The sequence below is a fragment of the Plectropomus leopardus genome, chromosome 6 (genome assembly GCF_008729295.1).
Source record: "Plectropomus leopardus isolate mb chromosome 6, YSFRI_Pleo_2.0, whole genome shotgun sequence".
In the NCBI taxonomy this organism is placed as follows: domain Eukaryota; kingdom Metazoa; phylum Chordata; class Actinopteri; order Perciformes; family Serranidae; genus Plectropomus; species Plectropomus leopardus.
The window spans coordinates 13,829,270-13,842,338 of NC_056468.1; the positions used below are offsets into that span (position 1 = coordinate 13,829,270).

The 13,069-nt window shown below is 37.9% G+C and overlaps 1 protein-coding gene across 1 annotated transcript in view; it reads right to left on the reverse strand.

Annotated features, from left to right (window-relative positions):
• Nucleotides 1-12,869, reverse strand: part of bin3 (bridging integrator 3) — a 32,611-nt gene extending 19,742 nt beyond the window's left edge. Inside the window, exons 1-3 of the mRNA XM_042488196.1 lie at nucleotides 12,761-12,869; nucleotides 5,406-5,454; nucleotides 3,564-3,604 (exon numbers count right to left, since the gene is read on the reverse strand). Of these exons, the coding sequence (XP_042344130.1) occupies nucleotides 3,564-3,604; nucleotides 5,406-5,454; nucleotides 12,761-12,768 (98 nt within the window). The 5' untranslated portion in view covers nucleotides 12,769-12,869. The remainder of the gene's footprint in view (nucleotides 1-3,563; nucleotides 3,605-5,405; nucleotides 5,455-12,760) is intronic.
• Between the last annotated feature and the right edge of the window lie 200 nt (nucleotides 12,870-13,069).

Consider the following 13,069-nt stretch of genomic DNA (forward strand, 5'->3'; position numbering starts at 1 on the left):
ATATCTGCCATTCACACAAGAATCAGGTCAGGGAATGCAGTTGAGCCAATTAGCATTCAAGCTGCTAAATGCAGTGAGGCTGTCATTTATTGATAGCATGTTTTTGTTTTGCAAATCGCCCTGGCGATACACAGTTTGTTATGATGTCCAGTTCAATACATATTTTGGTTAATACCAAATTCAAGAGTTACTCATCTAATTTTTTTATGTAATGCATCCATGTAAAAAGGTAAACGAAATAAAAAAAATTGGCTCATATATTGTTTACCGACATATGTAACTCTTAAGGCCAAGATACTGACCAAGACACAAATTGACATAAAAAAATAGTGGTGACGAAGGTTGAGTGTTGTGTCGCCTCAGGCCGTCTGTGTCTCGGTCAAAAAATTGCACATGAACACATTGAAAAAACTCCAGACAGCCGCCAACAAGCATGTACGTTCTGTGTCAGCGGCAGCCTGTAGTCATAATTCAAAAAGGAAAGCCAGAGGACTGACAGGATGGATTCAAGACACAAGTTAGTCAGTTAGCACAGTAGCAACGAAACCTGATATTTCAAGAACAAAAGGACATTAACTAGGTGCTAGAGAACAATAACATAAACAATTAATCGTTTCTTCTAAATAGCTAAATGGCTAAAAAAATAATCTTACCACATACAACAAGTTTGTAGATGCTCAACAGATGCTCACCGACAGCCAAACACTGACGGATAACTGACCATCGGCTTGTGTCAGGGCCCTGAAAAACTGATATAAGTACTGGGCTAAAAAAATCTGTATCAGCCAGTGCTCATACTTTTTAAATATTCAGTATAATTAACCCAGTAAAATCATAAGTGAAATTACAACAAAATCTTTGTCAGGCAGGCAGAATTCAAAAACAGAAATCATGGTGAAGCCTACCAAGTATATTTAGGCCAGAGATGCACCACTGTGTGTTGATATGGATCTCTAGGGTGGAGAACCTAAAAGTCTGTACATGCCTGCTGCTCTGACTCATCTATAAGGTCTATTGGCACCACACCTTCCTGATAATGGGCCCTCCTACTCAACAAAACCTGAGAGGAAAATGGTGCTCCCACTCATTCTGCAAGGCCCTCGGGGAGTTTCTATAACCTCGTCCTCACAGTAAGAGAAGGCCCCGATGTAGTGAGTTCTCTGGTCTTGGGTGCTTGAGTGCTCTGAACCCCTTTCTCCTTTGTTTCACGGAAACACTGACATCATATTACTCAATTCGAAGAGGTTAAATAATAGTACTCAATAGTTTATATATTCAATTTGTAGCTTTTAATTTACTTGTAAAAAGCAATGAGAATGTCTACATCTGCAAGAGTATGAAATACTTAAACATTTAAACCTTTTCTTAATTTGCAAACACAAAGGTGCATTTCAAGGAAATTTCAAGTTTATAACTTTAGCTTTAATCTAAGTTTATCTGAGGTTTAGGGAAAGATCTAATCTAAACAAAGCTCTCTTTCCCAATTTCTAATTTCAGACTCCACCATAGCTCAAATGTGGGTCCTTTCACAGTTTAATGTTGAGAAGAAAAAAAAAGTGCCCAAACGCAGCAGGGATTGTTAAATTGGGTGTGACAAAGAAACTGTGTGTACAATGAGGAGCATTTTAGGTGTGACTTTCTCAGAGTGCTTTGTAAACATGTAAAGTACCTACATGTAGATAATAAAATAACTGTATTCGATTCTATTATATATATTTATAAATGATACACATAATAACCAAATTTATGATAATAAGGTTAAGTTTCATCCATCCATCCATTTTCTGTGATCGCTTGTCCTCTTAAGGATTGTGGAGGGGCTGCAACAGATCCCAGCTGACGGATTACACACTGGACAAATCGCCAGACTATCACACTTCTGACACATAGAGACATACGATCATTAACGCCCACACTCACTTCTACTGGTAATTCAAAGTCACCAATTAACCCTCTAGCTGTGAGGTGACAGTGTTAATTACTGTGCTGCCTTTTGTTTAAAAGTATCCTAAGTAACTTGAAAATTAAATGTTGCTCATGGTAGTGTACTTAGCATTTTTACTGAAAATAATAAGGGAATTAATTTTTCATACTGGCACAAGGAGACCTCTGACCTATGGCTCGGTTTAAATCAAGTACAAGGAGATTTTAACTGATTATGAAATTTATAATACGTATGCCTCTATGTGACCTATATAACCAAACAGGGCCATCAGCAAAAAGATTGGCTGTTTCTATATACAGGGTTCCCACAAACATACTTTCAGTTAGCTGGCATACATGCAGGGAGAGACAGAACACAAGGAGAAAGTTAAGAAACGTAATTGATGGTAAACAAAATGTCAAACATTGATGCATATTAGATAATTAAATAAATTTGCTGTTACGTGACATTATGAGAAAGGTTATCCATGGAAGATCACTTTAACGAATTTCATGACTTTTACAAAAACTTCAGTATTTTTTACTAATTCCTTGACTTGAAAGATGTATTTGTGAAATTCCATGACTTTTCAATGTTTTAATGACCATGACAACCCGGTGTATAGTCATTCTTGATGCCTGTCAATGGGTTTGATTCCCTGCAAAATTAAACAAAATGATTCACTGTATGCAGACCAGAGGAGCCTATGTTTACATTTTCCCAGGAAAGGTTTCACAGTTAGTAGTACATTAGCCTGTTAAAGGGAAGCAGGGGGCACCCAGTAGCTCAGTTGGTAGAGCAGGTGCCCCATGTTCAGAGGCTAGGAGATTTCTGAAGTTGTATTTTGTGGTTGTGCCTGATACTAGGTCAGGATCAGCCAAGAGAAAAATCATCCTCATCCTCCTAGACAGGTATGCAATTTATCTATTTAATATACAAAATACATTGTGTGATGTGGTTTTACATTGATATACGAATTCACATTTTTGGCTAAATCAAAGCTGACTCATGTTTACCACAACGAAGAACCCAAATATGTCAGTTGTCCGCTTACATGAACTTTAAGTGTATGAGTGGTACTAAAACAAGGTTTTCTTTGTTTTACCATTGCCATATAACCGTTATAAATCATACATAGCCATAAACAGATTGGCTGTCTCACTGCTTTGCATTTTAACGTGTTAGGAAAAGACAAGTAGTATTAAAAGCAAGACGCATCTTTCTTTCACTCATTACCAAAACAAATGCACATGCTAGCCAGATCAAGATCTTAAGACACCGAGCAGTTGTGCTCATGGGAAACACAGTCTTCATTCTGGGAAAAACTTCCGCTTTTGTCCACAGGGGCCGCCAAAATCATAACAACATAAAAGCTTCTTGTAGAACAGTACTTAAAAAAAATAAAATGTTGTCAAACATGTTGCAGAAGTCACCTTTCACAAAACTGAAGGTACCAAAGACCACAATTTTACACACATGCATGCACTGTACCTCCAGCACACAACAAACAAAGACAGCTTTGCGTTCTTTATAACCTGGTATTACAATCACAACTCTCCAAAGAGCCATCATTACCACACATAAAACACTTTTTGATCATCTACCTTAATATGGACCATGGTTCAAAAGGCAGACTTACTTTTGAAGCTTGTCATATTCCCGCTCAAAGTCTCTTTCAACCTAAAAAAAAAGAGAATACATGTAATGTAAAATTGTCTGATATTATTTAAAATATGTGTCACATGGATTATCACAAGGTATGAACACAACAATATATGGCAGACTACAAAGTCTGAGGAGCTACATCTCACAAGAGCACGGACAAAAAAAATTTTGGGGACCAATTCCTCTTTACCCTTAGCATCATCTGAAGAATGGAGCAGCCGGGAATCGAAATGCTGATCTTCCAAATAGCTGACGACCCACTCAATCCCCTGAGCCATAACCGTCCCTATACTTTCTCAGGAATAAGGACGTTTTTTGGGGTAATATTCAACAGCTATAGCTAACCACTATAACTCAAGTGGTTCCAGCTGTTAAAATGCAGGTAAAATACTTGAGTACATCAAGTTCCCAGGGTCAACAAGGGCTGAAACAGCTGCTCCAACTATGCCTCTAAAACATGCCAAGCAGGTTACAGAGGCAGCATGAGTTCCTGTCTTGTGGTTCTGTGGGCTCCTGGATATAAACACAGTGGCCAAGACGAGGAGGAGGGCAGCTGACACTTTGTCACTAGTGGATCATCTAACTGTGCTGCCTCTAACCCACTCCCTGGTTTTTGCCTAGGATGGCACAGGAAGCTGGAAACCCAGTCTGACAACGACTGCCGGGCCGCAGACCCATTATAATGGAAGTGGTTTTCCCCAGCAAGGAGATCACCCACTCACTGTCACTACAAGGTAACCACCTCTGCCCCTTTGCTTGGCTAAGACATTACTCTTTCGGGTGCGGCACTCTAATGACATTATTTAGACAAATATTCATGTTGTATACACTATTTGTGGAACTTGACATATACAGTTGAACTTTCACAAAAACACTCTACTACCTTAACAGTCCAGTGTGAGGGATTTAGGGAGATCTATTGGCATAAATAAAATATTAAATTCAAAATATAATATTTTAAAATATTTTCATCAAAGAATTCCAATAGTTAATCTCAATTAATTGCATTTTTCCCTATTATTTTGCATTCCAAAACAGTTCAGTTTTAGTTCAAAACAGTCCATATTGACAAGGTAAAGCAATTCTTACCTGATTGTCTCGATTGGGAATTAAATGACGGCAAGAAAACTGCATGAAACTATCATAAAGTGGGCATGTCTGTAAAGATGAGACTCATGGGTAACCACAGAACTCATTTCCAGATATCCTGAGGTCAGAGGTCAAGGGACCCCTGTGAAATGGCTATGCCAGTTTTCCATCTGCAAAAGTTTGCCTAACTTTGGAGCCTTATTCAGTCCCTTTACTGAGACAATAGCATGACATGGTTAGTGCGACTGGATTCCTCAGGTATTCCAGTTTCAGATGATACCAGTATTATCATTCTAGCTTTAAAAGCCCAGTACAGCCGCTTGAAGACAAGAGTATCCTTTAGCGATTAACACAATCATTTTTTTTTTTAAATGTGTTATATGTGGACCTTAATGGCATCACTATTAAAGCGTTAAAACGGACAGAGCATTGTGTTTTCTTTACCTTAGAATGAGAGGTTTATATCTAGATGGAGTTGGTCTTCAACAGAGTATGCCATGTCGTTTCTACAGTAGTCCAAAATAGATAAACCAAACACTGGCTCTAGCTGGGGCCATTGGCCTTTTTAGTTTCCATTCTTTTCTACATGTCACTGCTAGACACCATTAAATCCTTCACACTGGAAATTTATACCAAGTTTTACATTTATTTATTTACATAAATTTGATTTAATTTTATACTATAAATCTTTTCGATTGATGAACTTTTGTTCTAGTGAAGGACTTACGGTTTTTGAGACAATCTGCTTCTTTGGCTGGCCAATCTTGAAGGGAATCCTGAAATCACACAAAAACAAGTGAAAGGTGAGTGCACATAGGCAACTGGAAAATGACTGAATGCTTAGACTGTCATGATGGCATGATGGGTAATTAGAGGATGGTAAAGGTCTAAAGGTAAGTGCCACTTTTAGACCCCTGACACCAGCAATCTAAATCCCTGCTTCTCTGGAGTGTGCAGCCAAAGCCATGTACATTAACATGTCATCACTAAACACATCTGGCTCCCATTGCAGGCGGATATCACTAAACAGAAGTGGTTGTCCCCTCTTCAAAGTGTGGCTTTACTGCATGACCACAGCAGGCTATCAAACACAGATGTATATGCTTTATTTTATATCAAGACAATAGTAAGCCTAGACACCTTTACTTGCTTTTAAAAGAAAACTTGAGACAGGTGCTACAAATTAATTCAAAAACAAAACATATCTTGAGGTTTAGCGTAACTGCTGTGGTTGCACCTCATTTTGAGAATGAAATACAAACTTTTCTTCACTCTTGAAAGACAAACACACCGCCATCCTGACTATAGTTTTGGTTAAGAAACCTGTTCCTTCTTAGTTAAAACACAATCTTTTATCCCCATTTCAAAACCTTGCCATTGCCTTAATAAGTTGCTGCTGAGCATCAGAGTGCTTTGGGGATGCAGAAGACGGAAAAAAACTTCCTTGCCAATGTGCTTGGCTGTTGGTTGTCATTGATGTGGCACTAATAGCCTGAAATCTAAGATATATGATGGACAGTTGCGGCTGACAGGCAGGGTGAGGCAGCAGCTGCGTCAAAAGAAAGGTGTGTAGACTAATGAGATGGAAAAGAAAGGGTGTGATGTAGGGCCTCGTTGTGCAACCAGGGAATGCTGTGGGGAAGATCCTTTTGATGACAGCTCAATCACAAAACTCAACATGGTCAAATAACAGCAGGATTAATCTAGTAAAAAAAATAACATGTTTCACTGGTGGCACAGGTATCAAGATTTCCTTTGATTTGCTCTCTGTGTTGGTGCTGTGCTTTAGGTTGTATCAGCTAACATTTGTCCTGACCTTATCTTAATTGAAGTTTTGAATGAATCCTTTATTCATTCCAATCTGTAAAGATTACTGATGCCTAAAAATATTTTGTAGCTTTTGGCCGTGAAGAGAAGTTTCACCCACTGTGTCATCACTCGGGTGAGCCACCACGGAAAATAACTACAGAAATTACTCACCACCATCTCATGTGACTCACCTTTCTTTGATTACCTGATAAGTACACTATAACGTCACATTAAATGCAGTACATACGTAAGTAGCTGCCTATGAAACTGGATGGAATTCCCTTTCCAAAATACAACATCAGCATAATTTAATTCAATAAATTTGATTAACTGAATGCAAATTTAGGCTGCAGATCAATCAGTGCTCCCCCAATGCTACAATAAGAAGAACCAGCCTCGCATAGATGATCCATTTTTACTATGAGATTTAAATATTCAAACAACTACTTGTGAATCAATACAGCCTGGTCAGATATGGAACAACCAATCACCAAAAGTTGCCTCTCTCGTAGTTTATTGTGTTAAGTACATATCCCATTACACTTTTAGTCAGTTGCGTTAAGCACGCTGTGTTCCTTTGTTTGGCATATGACCCTTCTAATTTTTTACAGTGTTTATGAATGATGAATCCCTAATTCAAGCAGAAACTACAACAACTCACAGCTACACAAGTGACTCATATTTATTAATAGCTTTTTTACAAATAGGTCCTATGTACCACCACCGAACAAACTGCAAAACAAATTGGAGACACTTATTCCTCTGAGGGATATTAAAGGTTTTCATACTAGTAATGTTTGGGGTTGTTTTAATTTGTGTGTGTGTGTGTGTGTGTCTGTGCATGTATGCATGATGATTGCTTTATGTGACTGAATGGTCTTACTATGATGTATATGTATGTAATTTGTCTCAGTTTAATTTTATAAAAGCAATCTCTATCTCAGTGAGACTTTCTAAACAAATACAGCTGAATTATCTCATACATGCAATAGCAGTATGTGCACATTTCAATGATAAACTATTTTATAATGAAATTTCAGGGGAAAAAACATGAATCATACATAAAAAGTAGACATACAGTGTAACACGGTGCTATAACAGCCAGTGAGGTTGTATTAAAATGAAATAGAAAAATATCCATTTTTTCAAACTAAATTACCATGTTTATGCAGTTTTTTAAACACAGGAAATCCCCTGATATATAAGTGATAAACTATTTTCCCTGTGCCATTAACCTGGAGCTGACAAATGGGCCTTTCTGCCTGATGTGTTACATGCAACGCCATTAATAGGCAAGAAAACAGGCTAGTACACGGTAGAAAGCAGTATGGAGGCCAATAAAAATGTTACAGTGGTTAAATATTTTTTAATATCTCCTTCTCATCATTTCTCTCTAAAACTCGTTGCCAACTCATTTTGAACAATGTTTGAGTACTGCTTGGACGGAGAAGGACAATATTTTGTGGTGGCCCACCATCGCGCCAGCAAAGGAACTAAAATTGGTGCGTCCACCTGGCTGTTGTATTTGTATCACTGCCAATCGAAGTCAATCAGAGCTGGAGCTGGTAAATACCTATGACTAATGCAGAGTCATTTGAATACTGACTGTAGCCTTTCCCCATGAATATAAACGCCAGATAACAACAGGTGTTAGTGGATTTTTCTTGCAGTGGAAAAGAGGCCATATACTGTCACTTTGTGGATTTGGTGTTGATTCTCTTTAAAACTAAGAGGACTAGCAGTATATTCAAAGTGATTTTGCAATTCTACATGAGTTTATGTTCTTCTGGTTTGACAATTTTTTTTAACCAACATTGCACAATGTTTGGCAACAGCTTTTGATGTTTGCTCCCACTTGGTGGGTGTGTCAGGGAGAAAATCATGACACCCTTAGCAAAAGCCCAATGGAAGATTTAAGTATAAACATTATAGTGTTCCAAACAGCCATAAATGTACCATGAAACATATATTTAAATGTTAGCTTTCAATTTTCTCTTTTTAATACATTTTGGCAGAAATGACAGACTTTGTTTCACGATGACATCAAGAGGGTCCGTCCAAGTGTAACCTTATTAGGGTGGATTTTCCCTTTAATGTACCAAAGTATATATTTGCTTGGGGGAAAAAACTGAAGAGAGGCCTTAACGTTATAGATTCAGAGTATATCCACTTCTACGAAGAGCCAAAGGAAAGTGGTCACTCTCTTCAACTGCTCATGAGAACTGGCAAACACACAGAGTGAAGTGTGCTTCGGGGAGGGAGAGGGAAAATGTAGCAGGCAACGAGAGGGAGAGAATGAGAAAGAGGGAGGATGGTAGTCACTGTGAGAATCATTTCTAATGTTTCTTCACACAGCCATATTTCTGTAGGGGCTGTCACATTTAGAAACACTGGTAAGTCGGGTCCTGTGAACCCAGAACTAGTGTCTGACATGGCAGAGGCCCGACCACAAGACAGCTGAAGACACACCAGCTGAAGTCCAAATTTTTCTGAAAACAGATCTAAGCCTAGTGATGGCAGGCGTGGGTAGCTCAATTGAATATTGTCATGGTATTCAGTGCCAAATACTCTGGATAATTTGATAAAAATAATCAACTGTCATTATAGTTTTTGTACGTTACAACACTTGAATCCAAAGATTCACTTAACCATTAAACACAAGTAAATACGAACCAATGACTCACGATACAGACTATGTAAGCAGGATAGTTTTAAGGAGCAGGATTGTAGAGAATGACCGTGACTAGAGGGGCTATTGGTAATGTTCAATCATTGCCCGTGCTATCATTATCAGCAAGTTGGTCAACTTGCATTTACAGAGCTATCTGATCTTTGCTGTAATAGGCTACACGTCACCGCCATTGAGTAAGCACGTAGGCCAGAACAAAGACACAACAGTCTTCTCTATCCGGGACACATTATGCACCAACTGGAAGAACCAATGGCTTTTCACTAAAACTGCAAATGTGTATGCCATTAGAGGAATAATGCATCATTCGACCTTGGATGTTCCACAGAGCACAGAGGGCTAGTTGAAGATGTTGGGAAGTGGGATTGTTCTGATGATGACCCCAAAGTCAAACCTCTCACGTCATAGAAGCAAGTGTGCAGGCCCTACTGGAATGCATCAGTCAGCAGAGCCCATAAAGGACTCTTTTCACTGGTCAAGCACCCCACTCTTGACCTTGTGTTTGGTGGTGCGTGCTGGTAGAAGCGTTGCTTGCCAGCTATTGACTGTCTAACTGAACTGCATGACGCCATCTTGCTTACATGATTACTGTCTTCCCTGAAAATGACACTAAGAATGTGAAACGTATTGTAAAGGGAGTTGATGTACATACGCGTCACAGACATACTGAAAGACTTTGTTAGAATATGCTTTCTTTTCTTTGCACTTCCTGTTGAACTACATTCATGAATTGTGAGAAACAAGCACTGAATTTATCCAAACCTCTTTTTAAACTTCTAAATAGCAGCACACAAGTGAGTGCTGATATGGCAAACCTTGTAAAAAAATTAATAGGTATAGCTGAATCCTAGGTGATACAATGAAATTCAAAACATGTTGCCCAAACACACAGAATTCAAACATTGTGGATGTTAACAGGTTGCAAACTTCCTAGAAAGTGTAGCAGAGAAACAGGCCAACTTCATTGTCTGTACAAGTACAAAAAGATGTACCAAACAGGCTATTATTTTCTTAAAAGCCATTTCTAAAGGTATGGTCAAACAATGAAAAGTTCCAACATACAGTATAAACACTGACCAAATGTTTGTCAATGTTGAACTATGGATCTGATCTCGTCAAACTCACAGTCATGTGGATTTTAAAGAAATCCTTCAATACGAAAGGAAATCACTGGCACCACACACAGTAGGTTGTAAAAGACAATGAAACACGCCATCTCCTATTTAAAACATATAATCAATGGAGTGATGGGCGCAGACATTACAACAGATCACACATCTTGTTGAACCTGAAAGGGAACCATTTCCCCACGAACAGAAAACAAAACTTGGCTAGAAAACTAAAAAAAAAACTGTTGCCAAAAAAACAAGACAGCAAAAGGGTCCATGAAAAACAAGGGCTTGTAATACCCTATATTTTCTTTTCCTCAACAAAACATAAATGGAGTACATAACACTACAGCTTCAGACAATAGCTGTTCCAATAAAGAGCCAAAAAAGGAAGACATGGTGGAGAAAATGACAAATAACCTCTAAGACATCCTTGAGTGAACATTATCATAAGAGAGGGTTTTGGGAAAGCTTAGGTTGGCTCAGGAACTAGTGATTATTATATGCTGTAAAGCCATTTGATACATGTATATTATATAAAAATAATATTTCAAAAAACTTGACTTTTGAAAGAATAGTCAAGAATCAGAAATGCGCAATTCTGTTGAGAATGAATACTTTTTTCTTGTTGCCATAATTTGGCTGAAAATGATAGTACAGCCTTGTTTGCTGTTGTTTACTTTCTCAGGGACGTCACCAGCTGGATGAAAGAGCTCTGATGATGACAAAGCCTGCAGATTCAGCTAATATTTGTGCAAATAATCCATTCAGACCATGTCATAGGACCAACTGTTCACACCACCTCTCTTCATTCACTGAACTTAGTTCCATAATCATCTGTTGCTCTATGGAGTAATACACAGCAGCACAAGACTAAAAACATCTAAATCTCCAAAGGGACTCCATTTGGTTTTGAAGTATCAATCTTTAAATAATATGATGACATGAATCTGTCAATCATTTTCTCAATTAATGTAAAACTGGATGGAAAATGTGCACAAATCAAAAAATCTAGACAATGTAAAAAAGGTGCATGATTGTGGCAAAATTAGGAACTTAATTCATAGAAAATTTCACTTATTCAATATGGGCTAAAATGAGTAGACACGGACACTTTATGGCTTAAAAGCCATCATTAGCGTGATGATGAGTCTCTAGATATTATGAGTCTTTGTCTACTCATTTAAGCTCATTTGAAATAAGTGAGATTTTTCATGAGCGCCAACTGTCAAAACCACCCATCATAACAAAGAAGTAACAACTTGACATCGATCATTTTATGAAACAAACCGTCCCAAACCCAAAGATATTCATTTCACATAAGAAGAAAAAATGCAATAAATTTTCACATCTAAGAAATGTTGCCCAAAATATCAAAATAGCTGCCCGATGATGTTTTTGGTAAACCAACTCATTGATTAAACAGCTCACTGCACCAGCTATACTTCTTATTAAAGTGACAAATGATATGGTTGTATACAATTAAATACAAAAGATGTGGTCTTCTCACATAACAGTCCCAACTATGACCAAAACCCTGTTTTAATTAACCATTAAACAGTGCTAATCTGTAAAAGGATTATCTTCCAGTAGATAAAGTCAGAATTGGGGATAAGGAGCTTAATACGGCAGATGTTTCCCAAAAAGCACATACGAATAAAACATTTGAACATTTTGGTGGCCTAGACGCTTGAAAATACCTTATGAAAGCTTAGTTAGTAACTGTAAACATGTTAGGGGTAACAACACCTAACGCCACCCACTATGAAAGCCTCGATTCACCACTTCTCTACATATAAAGATGGTAAACGACACAACATCATCATACTACGATTACGTGCACACGAAAGTGAAGAAAATACCACATATCCTCAATGGTTCTCAAGTGGATGTGAAAATGCTAACGTTAGCTACCAGCAGTTTACTGCTAACTTATGAGCAAATCCCTTTAAATGGCTTTGGTTATGACCCTATTGACCTAACAATTAGCTACGCTAAGTTTCCGTGTTATGCTAAGAGCACAACCTAATTTAAACCCAGTAAAAACAAACAGCAATAACTGATAATAGCGACAGTCAATTCTGTTTTGTAGGATATTTGGTCGCTAATGTTTAAGCAACCAAACTAGCATTAACTTGGGGCTGTACAAGTTATTTAACACTCGACTTTTTATACACCCTTCGGTCAGAATTAACGGTTTACAACAACTAACGCGTTATTAGCAACAGTTAAATAAAACAGGCGCTGCTATCCACCTTTAAATTGTTAGGAGGCATCTAAGAAAGGTTTTTATTTGTGAGTTTAACAAGCTAGCGCTTACTCCTGTCCTACTGTAACGTTAGTTTCTGTGGCGCTACCAGGAAATAGTCGGAGCCCAGTCTACAAACCATCTGTTTCAAGTAACAATAAACGCATCATTTAACGTTATACTTTTAATATTATAAGCTAAACGAATACAGTAGTCGAAATACATACCAGCTCATTTTGAGTGAACTTTTATTCCGGTTTCATTTGGTAGTTTTATTATCTTCCGAGGACCTCATCCCTTTCCAACAGTCAACAGTCGAGCTCGAAACAGGAAGTCCGGAGCTTAGCCGCTCGTGTTTCCTCTAAGTTGTTTTTTTTTTTTTTTTTTTTTCAGAAAGCGAAACAAAATATTCACAAACGTTAAAATGTGTTCATATAATAATACCACGTTAATGTTTACATGTTCGTGTAAAATGTGAGTATTTTCAGGCATATATATCAAGTGTCATGCGCGTGTATGTGTATTGGGTAGACGTG